The sequence below is a fragment of the Enhydra lutris genome, unplaced genomic scaffold (genome assembly GCF_002288905.1).
Source record: "Enhydra lutris kenyoni isolate GAN:26980312 unplaced genomic scaffold, ASM228890v2 scaffoldscaffold5, whole genome shotgun sequence".
Lineage (NCBI taxonomy): Eukaryota > Metazoa > Chordata > Mammalia > Carnivora > Mustelidae > Enhydra > Enhydra lutris.
Window position 1 is genome coordinate 26,339,484 of NW_019154089.1, and position 23,792 is coordinate 26,363,275.

The 23,792-nt window shown below is 36.6% G+C and overlaps 1 protein-coding gene across 2 annotated transcripts in view; it reads right to left on the reverse strand.

The window, feature by feature from the left end:
• Nucleotides 1–18,660: 18,660 nt before the first annotated feature.
• The window catches only part of LOC111141021 (gamma-aminobutyric acid type A receptor gamma2 subunit), a 106,193-nt gene continuing 101,061 nt past the window's right edge, over nucleotides 18,661–23,792 (reverse strand). Inside the window, exons 9-10 of one of the 2 annotated variants that reach the window (XM_022493342.1) lie at nucleotides 22,430–22,453; nucleotides 20,799–21,074 (exon numbers count right to left, since the gene is read on the reverse strand). In XM_022493342.1, coding sequence (XP_022349050.1) covers nucleotides 20,799–21,074; nucleotides 22,430–22,453 — 300 coding nt within the window. Of the gene's footprint in view, nucleotides 21,075–22,429; nucleotides 22,454–23,792 lie in introns of both variants that reach the window. The other variant, XM_022493343.1, reaches the window with a different exon arrangement.

A 23,792-nucleotide genomic window follows, 5' to 3' on the forward strand; every position in this document is an offset into this window, starting at 1 on the left:
AGGGAGAGAAAAGAAGGCTGGACAGCATATTGAAATCCTTATAACCACAGGAGTGAGGTAAATGAGAGTATAGACAAACGGCTGGTTCTTTTGAGTGGCTGGTCTTTTATAGGCTACCAATCAAAGTTGGTGGCTCCATACCACCTGCCTCTATGAGTTACTTGTTCTCATATTTTAGTCTCCCATTTTATGCCTGTTGAATTTCCTACCAGTGTCTTAAATATTTTTATTATCTTTTTTCCCCATCCCATCAGACTTGTCCAAATGTGTCAACAAAAGATTAAGGTCCAAAATCCTAATGGGTTCAAGTCCCTTCCTCATATAACTAATGGTTCCCTCCCTGCTTTGCCTACTGTCCTCAGCCATACTGCACCTGGAGTAGCCAAAGTCATAGACCTTGCTCTTTCTGCTCCCTCTGCCCTTAACACTCTTCCCATGGATTTACTGCAAGACCCTCACTCCCACTCAATAAAGGTTTTTACTCAGATGTCACCTCATCAAAGAAGACATTCTGATCACACCAGCTTAAGTAACATCTCCACTGCCTTTCAGTACAGTTATCCAAAATTAATGCAGTCAATGCTTCAGCATGTATTCTATTAACGTAAGAGGAGAACTCATCTTTCTTGGTTTTTACTTGATAATAGTTACGGCCATGTGTGTGATTATGAAAATTGAGATATACCCATCTGATTATATAGATGGTTCCTGTCTTCCTTATGGTACAAATAAATCATGCTTGTTGTATACTATTAAAGGCACATGTACTAGTAGAAAGAACAAAGTGAGCATTCCTCTTCTCACTGAACCTCCTCCCTCACACCCATCTATCACCCCTCCTCCTTCCACCCTCTTTCCTTTATTCCTCTCTCATTTGCCCTTCCTCTCTTTCTTCCTCATACCTCAAAGATGACATGTAGTGCTGAGATCAGCATTCTCAAGAATTTGTGTAAACACTTCCGTGTTTTAAAATTTAAATTTATTATGTATCTGTATATATATGGCTCTTATATGTATGCTTTTTTTACATAAGGAATACAAACACCAAATGCAACTTGGTGACTAAATCTGCATGTCTATATAATTTTGCAATGTGCTTTTCTCACTTAGCAATATTTTATGGATTTTTTAGAATTTTTTTATATATCAATGAGCTTAGATCTGTTTCACTATTTCAGCTGCTCCATGGTAATCTATTACATGGATATACCAGGCTTATAATAATCAGTTTATTTAAGGTTGCTTTCACTTAGGTTATCTCATATATATATATATATATATGTATATATATATATACACACATATATACATATATATATCTGTTACATATACATATATATCTGTTACAATTAAAATTAGGTTATCAAATATATATATATGAGATATCTCATATATATATCTCCAATCTTATATATATATCATGTGTATATGATATATATATCCAATCTTATATTAAAAAATGCAGCAGTACATACATTATATATTATATAAAATTTTATAGGTCCTTTACAAAATTATATTATGTTGCAGTACTACAATAAATGGATCAGAATAGAGATTTCTGGAAAGATCAGATAGGTAGATAGATGGGTAGATGATAGATTACTTTATGGCAGAAGTAGCAGGCACTTTAATGTGACAAATAACTGATTAGGGAATCATTTTTGTTGGGTTAATTTTAAGCATATGAAATAACTTGGGTCCTACTTTAAATCATAGGAAGTTAAATTCCAACTAGAATAATCACTTTAAAGTAAAAAGAAAAGTATAAAAGTATTACAATAAGGGATGCCTGGGTGGCTCAGTGGGTTAAGCCGCTGCCTTCGGCTCAGGTCATGATCCCAGCGTCCTGGGATCGAGTCCCACATCGGGCTCCTTGCTCAGCAGGGAGCCTGCTTCTCCCTCTGCCTCTGCCTGCCACTCTATCTGCTTGTGCTCAATCTCGCGCTCTCTCTCTCTCTCTCTCTCTGACAAATAAATAAATAAAATCTTTAAAAAAAAAGTATTACAATAAGATACACAAATGTGGTTTTGAACTACTGTTTAAGGAAAACTTTTTGAAGGAAAAGTACATAAACAACAATTATGAATTAAAAACTTCTGTATGCTTTAGTAATCATGAAGTTTAAAAAACAGTGGGTAAACTGAAAGAAGGTAAATACAACATCTGTGCATCGACAACAGAGGCTAAATATGATCACCGCAAAATAAACACTTACAAATGAGTAAGACTGAAAAAGAAAACAGAAAGAATGAAAGAGGTAAAGGGTGACAAATATACAGAGGATATGAATAGTCAATTTACAAAAGAAATGTGAATGATCACATAGGTAAGGAGAAATATTGAACCTAATGAAAAATGCAGTTTAAAGCATGGCAGCACAATTTCACACCTAGAAGATTAGAAAAAGTATTAAAAGTCTTAAAGTAATATGTATCAGCAGGAATAAGAAAAACATTTTTCTCTCATATTTTTCTTGTGGGAGCCTAAATTGATGTAGCCACTTTGGAGACAAGTGTTAGTAGATAGGAAATCTAAGAATAGGAATAGGATGAACACAACTACCCAGCATTTCTTTCTGATTATATACACTGCAAGCAGGTTCTTCTTTGATTTATCTGAGTTGGAAAAAAAATACACATCAGTTCAAAGGATTTATAGAATCCCTGAAATCTCTTCATTAATATTCTAGGTTGTCCATTAACGTCTGCACCAGTGACCTCTGGTGTAGAACTTCCTTGTTTGCAAACTAACATCATGTAATTACTATCCAGTGACTAACAGAGCCCTCATAAGAGACTGAGAACAACTTAGATATCTCAGAGCTACTTGTAGAGCAAGAAATGGGGCTTTCTCTGTTAAAATTTCACCCTTGGTGAAATTCTAGATGAGAGGTCGATGACTGACTTAGGCTATCCCTAGTGTTCGTGCCCCTCCAAAGTTCGTATGTTGAAACCTAATCCCAAATGTGATGGTAATTATAAATGGGACATTTGGGAGGTGGCTAGATCATGAGGATGGAGTCCTTATGAATGGGATTAATGCCTTTATAAAGGCATTAGGTTTGTGCGTGTGTGTGTGTGTGTGTAACACCTATTCTTTAATGCCAACTAGGTCATTGCTTCTCAAATGCTTCATAAATTAGATCTTCTTCTTTTTCATACTAATTACTTAGAAGATTATAATCTTGGGCCTGATATTCAAAGATTCTGATTCTACAGATCTGGACTGGTATCTGGTAATCTGTATAATTTAGATGTATTCTGTGACCTTTCACTATAACCATCTCCATCAGGATTTACCCCTCCCTAGACCTTTTGGTCTATCAGGCACATTATAGTCTTCATGATGGACCACCTTCACATCTCACCACATCTGCACCAATCTTTTGCTCCTTTTGTCATGATATTAAAGATGTTTTTCCTTCACCTATGGATCCCATTGCAGTTAGTCTCATTAAGAGTATGGATCATGGGGTGCCTGGGTGGCTCAGTGGGTTAAGCCTCTGCCTTCAGCTCGGGTCACGATCTCAGGGTCCTGGGATCGAGCCCCGCATCCAGCTCTCTGCTTGGCAGGGAGCCTGCTTCCCCCTCTCTCTCCCCCCTCTCTCTCCAACTGCCTCTCTGCCTACTTGTGATCTCTATCTGTCAAACAAACAAACAAACAAACAAAAAAGTCTGGATCATTAGTGATACAATTTATTTTCTTTGTCTTCAACTTTTTCTTTATGACTCCTTTCCAACAGTATTTAAACATGTAATATTCTCTCCCATCTTTAAAAGATAAAAACTTCTCTTCGCCTCTTTTAGACCCCCTGGAGCTTTTTCTTATCTCTCTCCCTCCATTCACAACCAAGTGTCTTAAAGGAGTTGTCTGCAATTGCTGTCTCCATTCTTTCACCTTCTATTTGTGCTTTAGACAACTACAGTCTGACTTCTGCCACCTCTACTCAGCTGAGACTGTTGTAGATAAAATCACCATTGACTTCTTTGCTACTAAATTCAATGGAAACTTCCCAGTCCCAGGTTTAGGTAAACTTTGTGTGGAACTTGATCTGTTCATTACCCTCTCCTTGCATTGCACTCTATTTCAGAGGAGGTGGGTGCTGTGACACGGCACACTTCTTGCTGAGTCCTTCTGAGCCCTTTTTATTGGATTTTCCTTTTGTTTTCCTCATATTTATATCCACTTTTTTTTTTTAGATTTTATTTATTTATTTGACAGACCACAAGTGGGCAGAGAGGCAGGCAGAGACGGAGAGGGGGGAAGCAGGCTCCCCGTTGAGCAGAGAGCCCGATGCGGGGCTCGATCCCAGGTCTCTGGGATCATGACCTGAGCCGAAGGCAGAGGCTTTAACCCACTGAGCCACCCAGGCGCCCCTATATCCACTTTTTTTTCTTCTTTTATTCTGAATGTCATCCCTCAGTAATCCTGTCCAGTCCCTGATCTTCATGTACGGTTTTCTAATAATGTAGACAATATTTCCAGTCTGTATCTCTCTCTTTGACTCCAATCTAAATATCTGAGTATCTATTGCAAATCACAACCTGGATGGTAATACTGCCACTAAATATAAGAATCATAATAATTGAGAAATAACCACAAATCAGGGTCTCCATTAAACCCATCTCATGAATTATCACAGCCTTATAAAGTAGGTTTAAAATAATGTCCCTATTTAAAGATGAGCAAACTGAGGCTTAGACTTATTTAGTAAATTATTCAACATGTACAACTAGAATCCTAGAATCCAGGTGTGTTTAATTCTTAATCCCACACTGCTAATCATTTTTTATACCATAAGTTTAAATATGTAAGAGATTCTCCACAAAATCTCAAATCCAGCAGGTTCTAACCTGAAATCTTCCATTTGGCTTACTATCACAATGATTTTCCACTTCTCCATCAATTCATACAAGCAAGAAACTGGACTTTTTGGCTTATAGAGCATCTCTAATAAATAACAAATTTTATAACTTCTGTTTTCTTAATATCTTAAAAATGCAGGAATTTCTATCTACCTCTCCTCACTGTTTAAAACACAATTACCGCTCTTCTGAATCAGGGGAGTAGCTTCCTAACTGGTGTCCCTGCTTCAGGTCATGACTCCTCCAATCTATTTTTCACAAGGCAGTCTGAATGATTTTCTGAAGTCAAATCCGATCATGTCACTTCCTTGCCTACTTGAAGCCTGTCACTGCCATTCCACTGCCCTCAGGATAAACTCCTTACCAGGGCAATGCAAGGTCATTAGAGAACTAACATCTCCTTACATCTATGGCTTCTTCCATCCAAACTACTCACTTTATTCTCAACGCCAACCCAAGCAGGCTGTGCTTCATTTCAATTCTAAAATTTTAGCAGATTTTTTTCTCCCACTTAATAACTATATCCTTCTTCCCCCATTCAGTGGGCCCTTCACAATTCAACTTTAATGGAGCTTCCTCTTGTAAGCCTTCTCTCTCCTACCAAGATCCTACTACATTCTCCCAGAGTGCATGGTTGTTTCCTTATAGAATTCATCACACTGCCTTATCATTAGTCATTTTCTTACCTGACTCTGTCACTGAACTTTACATCCCTTCAATAGTGGCATCAGGACAGTAGTTTAGTTTAGTTTTCCCCAGAAGCAGAGTCTAAGGGAAGGAATCAAGTACAAATTTTGGAGGTGATCTCTGGACACACAGGAGGCCAAGTAAAGAAGTGAGAGAGGGAAGGGAAGGTAGACAATGAAAAGCTCAAGTGCATTACCATTGTAGGTTAGTGGAGCTTAATAATCTGAGGTCCTCTGGGAGCCATTGTAAAATCTGTATCTCAGAGTTATCCCAACCTAGGAGAGAGTTTGTATATTTACATACTTTCATAGTTGCCCTGAATGTGAAGTGGTAACACTGACTACCCCTCAAGCCTAGACAACCCAGAGTGGTTAATCACCCTGACCACCAGCTCCTACCAGATACTTGTTGAAGGCATCTAAGGGAATGGCAGGTGAGTGGAGGAGCGAATATTAACTCCCTGACACTTCTAGCTTGTTGTTAGACAACAAAATTAATTCCACTGATCCAAAAGCCCTCAATCAAAGAAATTTAGGAGCTGGCAATTGAGGGTAGAACCATTACACACTGGATATGGGTGATGAATATGACTCTCCAGCAATTGCTTCAGCCTTGTTTACTGTTCTAGACTCCCAGTATCTGGCACATAGTAGGTACTCAAAAATATTTATTAAATAGGTTTATATATAAATAAGTTACATATATGTGTGTGTGTGTGTGTGTGTGTATGTATTTATATATATAAATTTAACAAGGAAGCAAATTTCTGTGATTTGTTTATTGTTCTGTCCTCAGTATAGAGCATTAATTCTAGCTCTTAGCAAATGATTAATGTTTTGAATGAATGAGTAATTAAACAAAGGTCTTACTGAGTGAAGCAGATGATCCTTAAGGTCCTCGTAAGCTGTGAGATTCTAGAATATTTAAAAAACCAATATGTACCTTCCACAATATCTTCTTCAAACACATCACGTTATCTCTGTGGGTACTGTGGAGAGCAAAGCACACTATTTAATCATCCTTAACCAGTTCACATTAGGGAAGTGGAATGTTGCAATGTTCTTTCATCAGCCTCATAGTGGAGTGATTGTGACTAACTGAACAATGACCCAATTTTTGGGCCCTGCCACTTCAGAAATATTTAAAAACACACTGTGGGATGGTGGAACATAGATCGACTGTTGCCACCTGAGCTCTACTAATGACAGAAGTATAAAGAGAATTCCAGTATCCAGAGCTATTATTCTGGTGCTTCCTATGAGCATTTTCTGTATTTAAAAAAAAAAAAAAAATGGAATTGAAAGGGAGGGGTGGATGTGGAAGAAGCTGAGTCTTCAAATAGCTTTCTGAAATGCCATCTGAACAGGAAGGGCTTTGAGGAAAGGACTGTGGGAATGTGTTTAAACAACAGTGGAAAGTGGGTGTACTCTATTTCTGTTCTTTAGAACATTTAGCGTTTTAAAAATATTTTTTTTTATTTGTTTTTTGTTCTGGTTTATTGTCTATGTACCACTGTCCTGTACATTCCTGGTAGGGATTTTTTAGGTAGAATTTCTTTTTCTCTAGGAAAGCTCTTTCTTACCCTGACCACATATAATGTATTCTAAAAGTTCTGATTTTTATCATAGCAAATTTTCTAGTTTAATAACATATCCCTTTCCTGATTATTAACTCATGTGCACAGCTAAGGATTTTAGAAAACTCAGAGGGTGATTTTATTAGCATTTTTTTCTTATATCTATCATCTACCTATCCATCCATCATTTCATAATTATATATTCTATCTACCAAATTTGGAAGTTATCTTCAGGATTTTCTGACTTAAAATACGCTACAGTACATACTAAAAATTTATTTTGGGGGCCAAGAGTTAGGATCCCAGAGAAATTGCTGGTTGTGATTTCCTTTAAAAGTAGTGACTTCGTAGCTCTTCTTAGATGGGTGGCAAAGCACTTGATTCTTATTGGATAACACTGGGAGCTGGCTTTTAAAGCATCTGGATCTAGGCACAGCTAGAGGGTTGAGTGACTCTGGTGAGAGGAAATGGACCCATAGCTACTAGAACAGTGAATAGAGAAAACAATTTCAGGTCACATGTCAAAAGGCAATTAATTATTATGTACCTAGTTCTCTGTCAGCAAATGTATATAGCACGCATGAGGGAAAATAGCATTTAGAATTTCCTCATTTGGTGGTGCTTGGCTGGATCAGTCAGGATGACTCCTGATCTCAGGGTCATGAGTTCAAATCCCACATTTGGGGTAAAGATTACTTAGAGTAGTAAAGTAAAGTGGCAAAGGTTAAGTATACTTACCACAATTTTTTAAAAAATTTTTTTAAAAAAAGAATTTCATTTGGTGAGGGTTCATGATTCTCTCCTTTTTTTTTTTTTTTTTTTTTTAAGATAGAATGCACATGCCTCATGCATATACACAAGAGCTGGGGTGGAGTGACAAAGGGAGAAGGAAGCAGACTCCATGCCCAGTGTGAAGCCCAATGGAGCCTTGAGGCAAGACTCAATCTCAGGACCCTGATCTTGCCCAGAGCCAAAATCATGAGTCAAGCACTTAACCAAGCCACACAGACATACCCGATTCTCTTAAATGAAAAAATGAAGGCTACTGTGTGAGTACAGATATACATATAGGTATATTTTCCACAACAATTGGATTGTTCTGTTCATACATCTTATGGAATATTTTCCAACTATTAACATGTAAGTTTTTCTACTTGCAATTACATAGTTAGAACTTCTCATGCACTTAAAAAATGCATTTAGTAACGTAACCAATATAAACTTAAATAAACATAACAATGGGTCTACTGATACTCCAGAAAGTTTATCCATTCCCTTCATTTTTTTTTTTTTAAAGGCAGTGTTTATACTTGGGATGTTATGTGAAATTCTACTCACATCTTATATAAGTTATAGAAAGTAAACCTGGAATTAATGTGGTCCAAATTTCTCCTGAGAATATTCTGAGTCTTTTTCTCTTTTTCTTGAGGTCACAATGCTGATTAGTTGCAAAAACAGAGTTAGAATAAAACTGATTTGATTTTCTTTGAAGAGTCTTAATATTGTGCCTCTGGCTTAAAATCCAACAGTTACATTTTATTTTGATGGTATATTAATATCTATAGATATAAATGAACATAGAAAATGTATATATGTAATTATATCCCTTTAAGTATTTTTGAGTCTTTCCTAAAATAACTACATAAACTGAAAAGGACACTGATCAAGTAATTTTCACCAAATGATCTATCCATGTACCCAGAATACAGTGCAGAAAATTGTATTATCCATTCCCAGAAGCCTCTCTTGTGCTCAGGAATCATCTCCTTTCCCATCCCCATAAGAATTTTCCTTCATTACTATAGATTAGTTTGAATTCTTTTTTTGAAATTTATATAAGTGAAACTCAAAATATTCTCTTTTGAGTTTGGCATTTTGCTCTATATTATACATGATTATACATGTGGATTCATTCATATTGTTATTTGTAATTGATCTGGTTGTCATAAATTATGTAGTGTAGAATATGCTGTTGTGTATATTCTACAGCTTTTTTTACTCATTCTGTAGTTGATAGGCATTTGAGTGGTTTCAAGACATAAGCTCTGAGGGGTGCTTGGGTGGCTCAGTCAGTTAAGCGTCTGCTTTTGGCTTGGGTCATGAACTCAGGGTCCTGGGTTTGAGTCCCATGCAGGGTTCCTGCTCAGCAGGAAGTCTGCTTCTCCCTCTCCCACTTCCCATACTTCTGTGTGTGCATGCTCTCTCTCTCTAATAAATAAACAAATCTTTTTTTTTTTTAAATAGTGCTCTGACTAATCTCTTTCAAAAATAAAAATATACACATATGTACATATATGGGTATTTTAAATGAAAATTTCACAAATCATAGTGAGTGGCATTCATTTTACAGGTTTTATTTTGAAAATTCTCCTTTATCTCTCAACTACCTATTATGGGTGAGGGCTTCTTTACGCTTTAATAAAAATTTGGAGGTAAAAACTGTAGCCCCCACTTTTAAGATGTTTATAGCTTTACAAGGAAGGCCATATCATGTATACATTTTGTAAATTTGGGAGGGGTAAGGATTTTGCTACCAGATCTTTACTTCTGAATTAATGGTTTTCACTTGCATAGTAAATTTCCAATTTAATACCTTTTTGGCATTATTTTATATGTGGACCATGTGCATTGGTTTGTAATGTAAAATAATTTTTTAGCATAACTCATTGCAAGCCTGAAAGCCATAACTTTCATGGCAGTAGAAGGAATTTTTTTGCTTTAATAAATAGTGCCAATTCCCTACTGCCAAACTAGGGAGGTGAATAATATATTTTTGTGTTTATTCATTTTTTTTTCTAGTTTTCATTTAAATTCTAGTTACCTCACATACAGTGTAATATTAGTTTCAGGTGTACAATTTAGTGAGTCAACACTTACATACAATACCTGGTGTTCATCACAACAAATTCTCTCCTTAATGCCCATCATCCAATTAATTCATGCCGTGCTCACTTCCTCTCCAGTAACCATTGTAAGGGCCTATGTAGCCAGGGTGGCTCCATCTTGGTTGAACAGCCATTTTGTTGTTTATGCAGTAAAACTTAAACTGACCCTGTACACCCCCCCACCCAGGGGACTTACTTAAAAGCAAGTCCAGGAAACCAGTAAAATATGGTGGACCAGTCCCTGATAACAGAGCCCAAATACAAGGGCGGGTCAGGTCAGGTGGAGATAACAGAGCCCGAATGTAGGGATGAGTTGGGCCAGGTGGAGACATCCAATCTTTGGAGCGCACATACTGTCTCCCTAGCTACCAAGGAGTGTGGGCCCCACCTTTTGGGTGCCTTTTGGGCACCAGTTCTGACCAAGGTGATAGGCTAGGCCAAATATCTACTATAGGGTAAATTGCAATTCAACTGGCCACCCGTGTGTGACCTAGCATGACTGTGCAACTTTCTCTGTGTGTTACAATCTCAGTGGCCACCTGTGTGCGGCCAGGCTCAACCACATGGCCTTTGCCCTATAAAAGTTAGTCTGTAAGGCTGGGAGGGGTCGATCTCTCTGTAAGAGGCAGCCCCAGCCAGTCGGTTTGATTCTCGATGCTTGGCGTGGAATAAAGCTTTGCTTGACCTTCGCTTTGTATCAGCCTCGCTCCTTTGATCACAGACCCTAACAACCATCAATTTGTTCTCTGTAGTTAACATTCTGCTTCTTGGTTTGCCTCTCCCGTTCTTCCTCCAATGATTATCTATTTGGTTTCTTAAATTCCACCTATGAAAGAAATCATAAAAACATGGAATGTTTAACAAATTTGTGTGTAATCCTTGCATAGGGACCATGCTAATCTACTAATCTTCTCTGTATCGTTCCAGTTTTAGTATATGTGCTGCCAAAGTGAGCACTGGAAGTCAATAATTTAATATAAAACATCCTTCAGAGCACTTTAAGATTCTCTACTGTTTAGTTGCTAGGTAATGTCACTGTGCTTAAAAACCAACACATGTCAAAAGAAATGCATGTTGGCTATGTAACTTCATATAAATGACAGAAATGACAATTTTGAAAGAAAAACTGATTTACTACTCTATTAGGTACTAATAAAGATTCTCTCCTTAACCAAACTTTGGTCCAGCTTCTCTGAGCCCTTTATCTCAAATAGGCTCAAGTTTTGGACTTGTGTATTCATCTTTGCAGTGCCCAGTTTCAAAAGAATCCTGTTGAGTCAGTCTAGCAAAAATTTCCTCTAAGCCTTGATGTGTCCTTTTTGTAATTTTCCATCCACTGAGCCCTACTGTACTCCATGGCCATAAATTCCTACTTGTCCTTGTATTTATGGTTGAACCCAATCCTTTCCCCCACTGCACAGCCCCCACTGCAATAGTCTCTCTTGAAATAGACTTTCACAATGTTGTTAGCAAGTGTCCTGAATAATTATATTCTAGTGGGGATTTTTAAATGAAAACTGTATTATCCTGGGGAAACCCAATGATCCACCACCTTCTAGTCTTAATTTCTGTCTATATGTTATAAATACAAATAGATATAGACAGAAAAGATATAAATACAGTTGAAATTTGTGTAACACAAGTTGATTCTGTTCACGTCCACTTATACACAGATTGTTTTGATACAGTTCTGTACGTGGTGTCTTATGATTTTTAAAATAACATTTTTCTAGCTTTTTTTCTAGTAAAAATACAATATAAAATATGTATGCAAAATATATTGATGTTTACATTATCCGTAAGACTTATCCAACATTAGTAGGCTATTGATAGTTAAATTCTGAGGGGGTTCAAAGTTATATGTTTATTTTTATCTGCACAGAGAGTCAGTACCTAAACCCCTGAATTTTCAGTGGTCAACTTTATATTAAAATTAATGAAAGAAACTAACTTAAGTCCTCCTCCCCATATATATATGGGGATTTTTTGATTAGCTCTTTCCTTTTACATTAATAATTCTCAACACTTACTGAATTTCAAATATAAAGTGGTTTTATTTGCTTGTTTGTTTGGCAACACAGTGTAAACTCTGTAAGGACAAAGCCTTGCCAATAGTTTTCACCATGGTATCTCCAAAGCACAGTGCAGTGCTTGGTGGATGGCAAGTACTCAACATATGTATTGAATCGAATCATGTCTGCATTACTTTACAAAGGCATCAAGTGTTTGGGGGGAAAAAAGTAAAAGATTAAAAGAGCAGAGACAGAGTCAATAGAGGCTTAAAAGAGAAAACTAAATTTAAGTACAAAATTTAATGGCACTACTATACAGCAAGGTTCAAATCTGGCCTTCATGAGGATTCAGTTCCTTCTCATTTTCAAGAGAGCCAGAGCACTGTTCACTAAGGAAGTCGTAGTCTTGTACCCTGTTGGACACTGGGTTCAGAGAGTCTATAAATTGATCCATTTTCCATGTGGTTTTATTTGTAGTCACTTTAAGTTAAATTGTATCCAATAAAGTCTCACTTATCCCTATAGTCATTTTATTTACAGAAATAGGATGCTGGGTTTGCTAATTTTAGCTTCAATCCAATATAGAATTGTACCCTTGGGGTACCCCTAACTCAGAAGCCATGTCTCTTTTTAAAGTGAGCAATAGCAGATGAGAAATATTGCCTCAGAAGGTCCACATTTTGTTAAAATAGCTCTAGGCTGCTTTACCCTATAAATCTCTTACTGACTTGGACATTTGCCATCGGGCTCACCAGAGGGCCATAGCTATTAGCCCACATTAACTCCCCAAAAGCAGTTTCCTGAAAGCCACTTCCCTAACTGTTATAAAGCAAACTGGAAAGTTGTTCATGGTGAACAGAATACACAGTGTAAAACACATCAGTTTTTAGTACTCCAATGTGATTCCCTTTAGAGTCTACTTTTTTTTCATGGATTAGGTATCAATTGAAAAGACCTAAATTTAACCTTTATAATCAGAGTTTTGATGACTGTGATGCAAACAAAGAGGCTTTGTCATGCACTACATGCATTAATTTTTGGAGATTTGTTGGATAACTTCTTTTTCTCTAGACCCGTTCTCTAGCCTTCCTTATCTTGAGGTATATCCCATGAGGCTAATCTCTCTAAGCCACACTGTTTGGGTTTCCTTGCCCTCTTGTTTCCATTTAGTTTGACCAGTGGGATGCTTTAGGTAAGAGAGGAGAGAATTCTGGGTGTTTGTTCCCACCCTCCCTCCCTGCCTGGTCACTGTTTGGCAGTGGCTGTATCATCTATCTAAAATCACAGATCCTGTTGGGCGGCTTCCATTCTATGGCATTTTCTATGTTCCAATACTCTTTCCTCTTGCACTTTCAGGACTAAAGTGGCAGAATAATGACACCCCAAAGATGTTTATGTTCTAATCCCTGGAACTTGTGAATATGATGCCTTACTTCAAAGGACTTTGAAGTACATCGAAGAACTTTGACGATGTGATTAGGTTTAGAGTCTGGAGATGAGAGGATATCCTGGATTATATAGGTGGGTGCAGTGTAGTCACAATATCCTTATAAGTGGGAGGGCAGGAGTCAGAACTAGAGGTATCATGCAGGAAGCAGAGGTTGGAGTGATTTAATCACTGACTTTGAAGGTGGGAAAGGGCCACTGGCCAAGGAATGAAGGAAGCTTCTAGAACCTGGAAAAAAAAAAAAAACAACCTGGAAAAAGCAGAGAACAGATTCTCCCTTAAAGTCTCCAAAAGAAACTTAGCCCAGAGAAAGTCTTTAGTTTAGCCAGTGAGACTACTGACTTTGAGGTATGGTCATGAATTTGTGTTGTTCTAAATAACTGAATTGTGGTAATTTGGTACAGTGGCAGTAGGAAACTAAAGCAGATAAAAATGGTTTTTCCATGGTACTACACACTCCTTTCATTGATGAACCTTAATATTGCCTGCATCTTTGTGAATAACCCCTTCATTAATTTTTCTTCATTTATTCCCTTTGAGTGTACCATCTATTTGTGCCAAGACCCTATTAAATGCATTTATTTTATGTAGTAAACCACTTCTAGAGAGTTATTCTAAATAGTGGGAGATATACACGGTGCCTGAGGTAAATAGAGATATTCATTGTATCATTATTTGTAACAATAAAAATAAGAGATAATGTAAATTTTTCAAATAGGAACTGGCTAAATAAATCATGGTACAGCTGTATGATATAACAGAATGTCAGAAAATGTTTGTTACATATGTACATACATAAATGTATGACTGTGTGAAAATATCAGGCTATTTATAAAACAGATCTGTATCCATTACCTATATCCATATCATGTTTATACCTCTATTATCTATCTATCTCACTATATAAAGAAAAAGATAAATGATGCTTTTAGTGGTTAACTCTTGCTAGTAGATAAAGATTATTTTTTTTGCAGTTATTCATATTTTTCAGAATTTCTAAAAAATTTTCATTAGTGTTCAGAAAGTTTTAAAGCAGTAATGGGTCCTCCTTACATATGGTGGAATGCTTTGTATTACAGAGAAAATAATCTTGTCTAGTTTTCACCCAGTTAGAATAACAATTTCTTCTACCTGTAACTATTTAGTGCAGCTCCATTATAGTTACTTGTATTCTTATCTGATTCCCCTATCATAGTATGGGCATTTTGAAGCAGAGAATGCCTTAAAATTTATTTCTTCCTATACTCACAGTCCCCTTTGCAAGGCTCTTAATATGTGTTTACTGAAAGCTTTATATTAAATTGATTTTATAGATGCTTAATCAAAACTTCTTTGATGAGGGACCCATAAAAAAATACAAGTAACAGAAAAAACTAAAAGGCAAATTTATATGGCAGGGAGATAGAAGATAAACAACCTGAGTTGAGATGCAAATGGTGCTGAATTATTTGTATCAGGTTCTTGTCACAGAATTTTTCATAAAAAATTTGTTTACTAAGAGGATTGAATAAATGTAAGTAGTTAGCTGAACTGAACATTAGGATTAGGCTACTCAACAATCCCATTAAGTACTACAAGAAATAAAATAGCCTATCACACTTTAATCAGATTGGAAAGGCTTTATGGACTAGGTAGAATTTTTAATTAGCAACTGTTCATTGTGTGAGCAGAGAAAGGCATTCTAGTATTATGGCACTATTTTGGAAAAGACTCAAGAAGGAAATAGACAAATGAATCAAGACAACTGTGTGGAGAAATGACACAGTTTAAGAGAGTCTGAATGTTAGATGGTATCAATAACATTAGCAGAGTAATAGAATTAAGATGAGTTAGGAGGGAACAAAATTGGAATAGTCAGGAAAACCCTCAGATGTGGACCTGGGTGGCACAGTCAGTTAACCATTAGACTCTTGGTTTTGGCTTAGGTAGTGATTCCAGGCTTGTGAGATTGAGTCCTGCTTAGGGCTCTGCTCTCAGTGCAGAGTCTACTTAAGATTCTTTCTCCCTCTCCCACTGCCCTTCCTCATCAAGTTCTCTCCTTCCCTCTCTCTCTTTCTCTTTCTAAAATAAATAAATAAATCTTAAAAAAAAAAAAAAAAGAATCCCCAGATGTGACTTGAATTTTCTAACCCTGGCCCTGACATTTTTTTTCTTTTTTATGGCAAGGGCCCTCAATTATGAATGGGAGTCCTCCTGTTCCTTTCATTAAGGATCTTATAAATTTAGCTACAAAATAATTTATTACCTTAGTTATGTTGGAAAAACATACTATATTAAAATGTAACTATACAGCTATTGATAATGTCACTTAATTTATTTAGCAGTCCAATTAAGCATTTCCATATTTTTAAGCAAAAATTATTTTTCAGTTTTTAAAAGATATCTACATGTATATCTTTATATGTATCATCTATGGCAATTTAAATGATACTGTTCCAATTGGAAATAGTTATTCACCAATACTTGCCTCTGTAATTTTCTTTATGTACATGAAACAAGCATGGTATATCAGTAAAGATATTTATTGTTTAGGGACGCCTGGGTGGCAGTCACTTAAACATCTGCCTTAGGCTCAGGTCATGATCCCAGGGTCCTGGGTTCGAGCCCCATGTTGGGCTCCCTTCAGCAGAAAGTCTGCCTCTCTCCCCACCTCTGCCTGCCCCTCCCGTTTGTGTTCTCCCTCTCTTTCTCTGTCAAATAAATAGATGAGATCTTTAAAAATATATTTATTTATTATGTTTATTCCCAGAAAGTGGGAATATATAGTAATTCACTTCATAAATGATAATTATTATTCTTTTTAAAAAACATTATTTATTTGTCAGAGAGAGCACAAGTAGGGGTAGCAGCAGGCAGAGGAAGAAGTAGGCTCCCCTGCTGAACAGGGAGCCTGATGCAGGACTCAGTGCCAGGACCCTGGGGTTATGACCTGAGCCAAAGGCAGATGCTTAACTGACTGAGCCACCCAGGTGTCCTGATAATCATTATTCTTAAGCAAGGTAAATTATGACCCTGTGACTTTTCTGACCTTTCATATATGTGCTAAGGAAAATTATTAATATCCACTCTTTCTTTGGTATTAACACGGTTACTCCTTATAATAAAACTGAGTTATAAACCATTATTATTCCCATTCTCAGGTATAATAGGTCTTGACAGGGCCTGGATTTGAACCTAGGTAAACCGGAACAAGAACCTCTTCTTTGCCATTTTGTTATACAAATAATAAGGGAAACCCTTATTTATATCCCAAATATGGCAGAAGAAAGTTACAAGTGAATTTACAATTGGTCTATGATTTGGTCAGAACAAGTAATAATAAATCCTACCACTTTCTTGGTATAGTAGAAATAATGAGCATGTAGAGACTAGTCATGGGAAACCCTTTTGTTGTCTATTATCTCAAACCCCAAGGGGCAAAGGCCAACTCGGTCTGGAATTTTTCAACTGGAGATCTCTTTTTTTCAAACAGAATTCTAAAAGCAGTAGGTAACACTGACTATGGATTGATCATTACTTTAGATAGAGAATAAAAGAAATGCAAAATTTATAATCTCTTTTGCTGGGTATTCTAAAATTTCTGTCTCCTTGCGATAAAATAAAGTGAGGACAAGGTCAAAGAAAGAAAGCATCTTCAAGTTTGGCAGATCCTAAAACATTAACAGAAAAAGTATTCCAGAATTTTACTTCCAAACCCTGGAACACTGTAAGACCCAACAGAAAAAGCAACGGTCAGATGCCTCTCCCAGGTGTGCCATCAACTTGCTTTGTGACCTTTGGGCAATTTAACCAGCACTAAAAAATACAGCAGAGCTTTTGGTCTAGGTCATTCTCCCTTTCTCCTACACATTTGACAAAAATTCATAGTGACAAATCATAGAGATAGCAATCTTTGACGTAATCCCCAAAGACCGCATCATTTGGTTAATTTAATTTGACCTTCATTACAGACAAAAATTGTTGCTACTAGTCAGAATAATATTGAGACTTAAAAAGGGGGACCAAGGCCATACAATGAGTATGCACTCAGCTAAAGATAAGGGCATTGGGTTAGACAGAAGTCAAAACCTAAGTGAAAGCTATTTTTTTTTAAACATGTCTAGAAAGTGAGAAAGAGATGTTTAAATTGGATGCAGGCAGCCATGAAGAGCCAAGAGAATGACAGGCAGAGGAAGGTTAGGGCAGCTGTGCTTGTAAAGAATTATGGTACTTCCGGGACGCCTGGGTGGCTCAGTTGGTTGGACGACTGCCTTCGGCTCAGGTCATGATCCCAGAGTCCCGGGATCAAGTCCCGCATCGGGCTCCCAGCTCCATGGGGAGTCTGCTTCTCCCTCTGACCTTCTCCTCGCTCATGCTCTCTCTCACTGTCTCTCTCTCAAATAAATAAATAAAATCTTTAAAAAAAAAAAAAAAGAATTATGGTACTTCCTTTTGAGAATTTCAAAGGACTTCAATAAAATATGATACTGTCTCTGGAGCATGTCTCCCTATGTTTTTAAGTTTAGGTGGTACAGAGAAAGGTTCTTTTTGGCCTTAAAAGTAACTAATTTGTAAGATTTCCTCAACAAGAGAGTCTCAGATCTTCAACCTATAGTTTAACGGAATATTTGCAATACAAATACTCCTTAAAATGAAACCTCATGCTGTGGAATCACATTAAGACATATATGAGTATTGCTGGATTTTTTTAAGTAAAGCTGATCTGTTGGAGGTGGGAGGATCATGGCAGCAGAATATTAGAGGCCCTAGAAGTGAAGGAAAACACTTCTGACCACTTGCTGAGTGCCACTACATGGGGTGGTATAATTATAACTTTTAGCTGGTAAAATGGAGGCTTATAAAGGATGAATTGACAATAGTCAAACAACAGGTAAATGGTAGAGTTGGAGTCCCCATTATGTCTGACACTAGTGTCCATGTTCTTAACCACACCACAAGTTTTGGGGTTTAAGCTTTACTTACTTGGTGACATTTCTTCCTTCCATTTCCATTCCATACCCCAAATATATCTCTTAATTTCTTCGAAGTGAGGAACATCACTGCATAATACAATCATACTGCTCACAAATAAAGCTCACATAAAGGGAAGGCAGCATTGAGGAATGCTACAAGAAAGTGGAGTCACAATCTTTACAACAAACAAGTCCAGCCAGACCACTGACATGCCACCATCAAATAGAATGCAGCATTTTTATTGTAAAAGTCCACATATTAGGTAATTCCCTTTGTGAAAAGGTTTTTCAAATACATAGATGGGGAGCAGCTAATAATTAAGAATTAGATTACATATAATATATATTCATATTGCCAGTACTATGCACACATTGGAAAGCTAGCTTTTTTTGAGTGTCCCCATTACAGAATACATTTCAAGTTGACAATAATGTGTTTCTTACCATTGAAAATTTGCCAACAACTCTCCCAGAGTCAACATTAAATGTTAACAATTCAAAACATGAAAAAATCCTATTTACATGTGTTTGAGGTTATATACTAGAGCACTGATATAGTAAAGGTTTGTAAAATTGGCAGCTAAATGTGTTTCAAGATTCATCCAGATGACTCAATGAGGACCTTACATAGTTTTATAACAAAGCCACTCTTTCTTTTCTACTCTTTTTAGATTATCTATCTAGTTAATACTGGCTATGATTGAGGTCTTAGAGAAATGATTGCCATAAGAAAGAACCGACGAAGGGTTCTGTTTTAGAAAAAATGATTCAGGATGAGTACATGGAGGTGGAGTTCAGTTCATTGTGTTTGAAGTCTGGGACAACCCCTTCATGTGATTATCACATAGTTGAATGAGGCCACAGTCATAGGATCAACCTCCATGTAAGTCGTTTATTCTTTCAATTTTTAAAAATTAATCTTCAGTACTTTTTTAACAGAGCGTAGAGTACAACATTCTGAACACCAGTCAGGTATGAATCCTGCTCTTGCCTATCATGTCTTCAAGTGGAATTGTGGATGGGCCAAAGCTAACTCATCTCCAAACCTGGAAAAAAATATATAAATCCTAAATAATGCCTTAGTAGGCCCATTTCTGTGCATAAACAGAGGACTTCAGTATTGTTTTAAAAGAAGTATGGACTTTGGTTACTTTTGTTAATTATCATAAATTTATTTTAGGCCAAGATCTTTGGATCCTTCTGTTAATTTTCACAAGACCAGATAACATTTGATAATGCCTATGTGAAAAGATGAATCACTGGTTCTCGCTGGCTCAAAGAGAGTCACAGAAGCATATGAAGCCAGTTCGCTTCAAACCGTATCTATTGAGCACCAACTACATGCCAGGCACTATATAAGGTGCTGAGAATCCAAAGAGGAAATGATAAGGATTCTGCCCACAAGGCACTCACAATCACTAGAAGCAGATCTTGAGATGGAGAATAAATTCTGTTATAATCTATCAGTCATCCTAAAAGGAAGAAAAAATAGCTGCAAGCACATACAATTATACTCTATGAAATTGGGCATATTTAGAGGTGGCAAATGTCAATTATTCAGTCTATATTTTACTTAAAGTGTTTTAATATGTCCTAATGGAAAAAAATAAGCTCTTTGAATCTTCATGCGTGAGGGAGAAGATAGAGAAAATTCCTCCCTCCAATTCCAAACCCAAACCCTTATAATTACATTCCTGATTCTTTTATAGCCCAAAGACACAGAATAAAAGACAATGCTTTATGATGTTAACTTCATTCCATTTATTTTGGCTCTAAAGAGATGCATGCATTAAACTTGAAGCAGTCTACGTTACTGAAATATTTACATCATTGTACATGTGAGGTGGAGGAAATTTTCTTCCTATCTTGAGATAGAGGTGTAATAGATTTCTAGTCTAGACTCTTATATTTAAAGTGACTTGTGATTTTTCTCAAATGAGGGAGATAGCCTACTGGGACCAAATTTACTACAACCTGCCCCCAAATGAACATAGGGTACGGTTTTGGACCTTTTGCATCTAATTGTATCTTGAATTGATTAAGGACACCACCACTGTAAGTAGTCATGGCTTCCATGATTTCAATCATTGTAGCTGAAAAATATCTTGTTGGGTTTCAGTGTTCTTGCTCTAATTTCACTTTGCCTTGTAGGTTTGAAACACAGCAAACATTAAAGTTCAAATTACACTTACCACAGGAGAGTTGGGCGCAAACAATATGACATCAATACAGTTTAGCAGGTTAGAACATAGAAACAAATTCAAATTATCATAAACCACACAGGGGATTCTTTAAGTGGACTTAGAAAGGACATCTTCTCTCCATGAGATTTAGTGAATAAGACCCACATCAATAAAACCCATACCTCTTTCACAGGTAAAGGTAGGAAACCCAATAAACCAGATTGAATAAGCAGAAGGCAGTGGGGAAGAAGATCCGTGCATATGAGTCCATTTTGGCGATACGAATATGTATCCTCCCATGTCTCCAAGCTCCTGTTCGGCAATCTTCAAAGCAGCAGAAGAAACTGGCACAGTCCTTGCCATCCAGACACTCATACCCATATTCTTCATCTCTCTCTTGAAGGTGAGTGGCATTGTTCATTTGAATGGTTGCTGATCTTGGGCGGATATCAATGGTAGGTGCCTGAGACAAGGGTTGGGAATAAGAGTTAGTTATACTTGATAAATCCTAGATTAGGTCTCCACAATGTCACCAAGGTGAATGATGAATCTGAAAATGAGTACTCAGGAATTGCTATGAAATCGTGATCTACAATGGTAAAATTGAACTTAGAAGGAGAGCACATTTGCAGATTTCAAATTTTGAGCTTAAGCGGTGCAGCTGAAAATAATACCATAAGCTAATAGCTATAGCAAGAAGATTGAACACCAAAAGAACTCAAAGTTTAAAGATTTAAATCAAACAACTACATGGAATCTTAGTCTAGTAAATATTAGATGTGAGGTTGGTTACATGAAGGCATTTAATGGTGTTGCATGTGAGTAGAACAGAGAAATAAAATGCATCAATTTTGAACTCAAATTTTGTGTCATGCTTACCTATAGGCAAATAGTAAACCCCATTACACTGAGCAAATGCACTAAATGCTATTAAAAGAAAATGTTAAAATATATATAAATATAGGAGTTTTCTGAGTTTATACCACAAGTAGCATGGCTTATGTTTTAAAGATATATAGTGTTTTGTCTATCATTCAGCAGCTAGAAGCTTCAGAATGTCAGCAATGTTTATTCAGAAAAAAATGCTACCACCTTTTTACTATGTGAGAAGAAACAAATACCAATTAATTGAATGATAATTTCATCTTTGTTGCCACATTAATTATGAAAGTACTATAAATTTCAATGATTAATTTAATTTGGGAGAGTTAATTTTAGGATATTATAAATATGAACCCCAGTGTCTCTGAGTAAGTTATCCCAATTCAACTGGGAAAAGAAATATCAATGCATCATTGCGTGATATAGCCAAAAGGCCCCTGGATTACCCTAGGAGGGAGGGATGGGTATTTTAACTTAAAGCATTTCAAAGAGAGTATTACTTTTAAAGAACTGGTAGGTTCAGAATTCAGAACAATGGAGATTATTAAAGTTACTTATCAAAAAACAATCCTGTTTTGCATTAGGATTTACCAAATTACATTTTAAGAGCATTTATGGTATATATGGTAGGTGCAGTCAGTGAATTTTATCTGAGAAGGGAGGATAAGTTTTGACTTTGATGTTTAAAGAAGACGTTTTTCCTAATGACATGTCCTAGAGCTTATAGCTTTATAAGATTGAACCTCTGAGAATTAGTGTAGGGTTGATGACTCAACTCTAGAAATCTATAGAACTTTCTTCATCTTACCTCTCATAGAATGCTTAAATATCTACTCACTAAAAAACAACAACAAAAAAAATTGAAACACCATGTAAGCGTTAATAATTAAATTCAGCAGTTGCATGCAGTGAATTTTCATTCCAAAAACATTATACCTTGAAGGAAAACATCCGAAGAAGCTTTGGGTTTGTAGACAGAAAAGAGAATTGCATTTTTTTTTAATTAAAAGAAGGAAAAAAGAAAAGAAAAAGACAAAATAAGATAAATTAAAAACACAGTTTAAAAACATATTAAAATGAACTGAAATTATAAACACAGAAGGACAATTCTGGGCTTGGAACAAAGTACGTGCCTAAAGTTGGAAAATGGAATTTGGAGATTTCAATAAATTAACCCACAATTCTCTAAACGCAAAAGCCAGTGTTGTCCATTTGTGAGGAAGCTTCTTTCCATTGCCTGACTGCCCTGTATGAAAGTACTTTGATTTTATTTTCTAATTAACATCAAGGAAGCCTTACTAGGTAAGTCTTAACACAATGAACCAATGGGCATATTTTTTTTTTTTTTAAAGATTTTATTTATTTGCCAGAGAGAGAGAGAGAGAGAGTGAGTACACACAAGCAGGCAGAGAGGCAGGCAGAGGCAGTGAGAGAAGCAGGTTCCCTGCCGAGCAAGGAGCCCGATGCGGGACTCGATCCCATGACCCTGGGATCACGACCTGAGCCGAAGGCAGCGGCTTAACCCACTGAGCCACCCAGGCATCCCCCAATGGGCATATTTAATGGAAAAATGAAATTTCAGCTTCTCATTCATAGCTTAGGCTCTTTCTAGTTGTGATAAATCTTCTAATTGGCTTACAAGAGGAAAATCCAAAAAATTTTCAGGTAATTTGATTTTTTCAGTTTCTTTAATCCCCTCGGCAATGATATAGCTATTAGGGCATAAGGGCTTTTTACAAAGGACTCTTGTTTAAAAGCTCACCCTCACATTCTTGTTAATACTGGCATGTAATAATGCTGAGTGTCACAGAACCCTCTTTTTGAGGAAAAATGTGATGGAAAGTGAAGGATGGGGAGAAATAATAAGTTTTTAAAAACACAATAAGGAAAATAAAATAAGGATAGAAAAAATGCAAAGATAGAGAGGCAAACAGACAGGGAAGGAAAGGACTGCATAAAGCATAATGAATATTTGGGAAATTAAGGATAAGCATTTCTTTTTGTATTAATCATCAAAATTAATGCTTTTTTTCTTTACCTGTTACAGATTCTTACATTCAGATAAATATATGCCATTTGTAGAATTTCACCAGGGTTCTTGGAGATCCATCAGGATACAACCTAGAATCTTCTGTATTTCCTCATTAAAATATAGTCCCCGCCAAAATTGGTGGGTCAGAGAGCTACCACTATCAAGGACCTCATGGCCTTTATGACAGACCGGGAAGGTCTATAAATTCAGGAAGCTAGGGTGACTTCCTTTGCCCCTCTGTTAGAAAGGAATGGATCTTAACTTCCA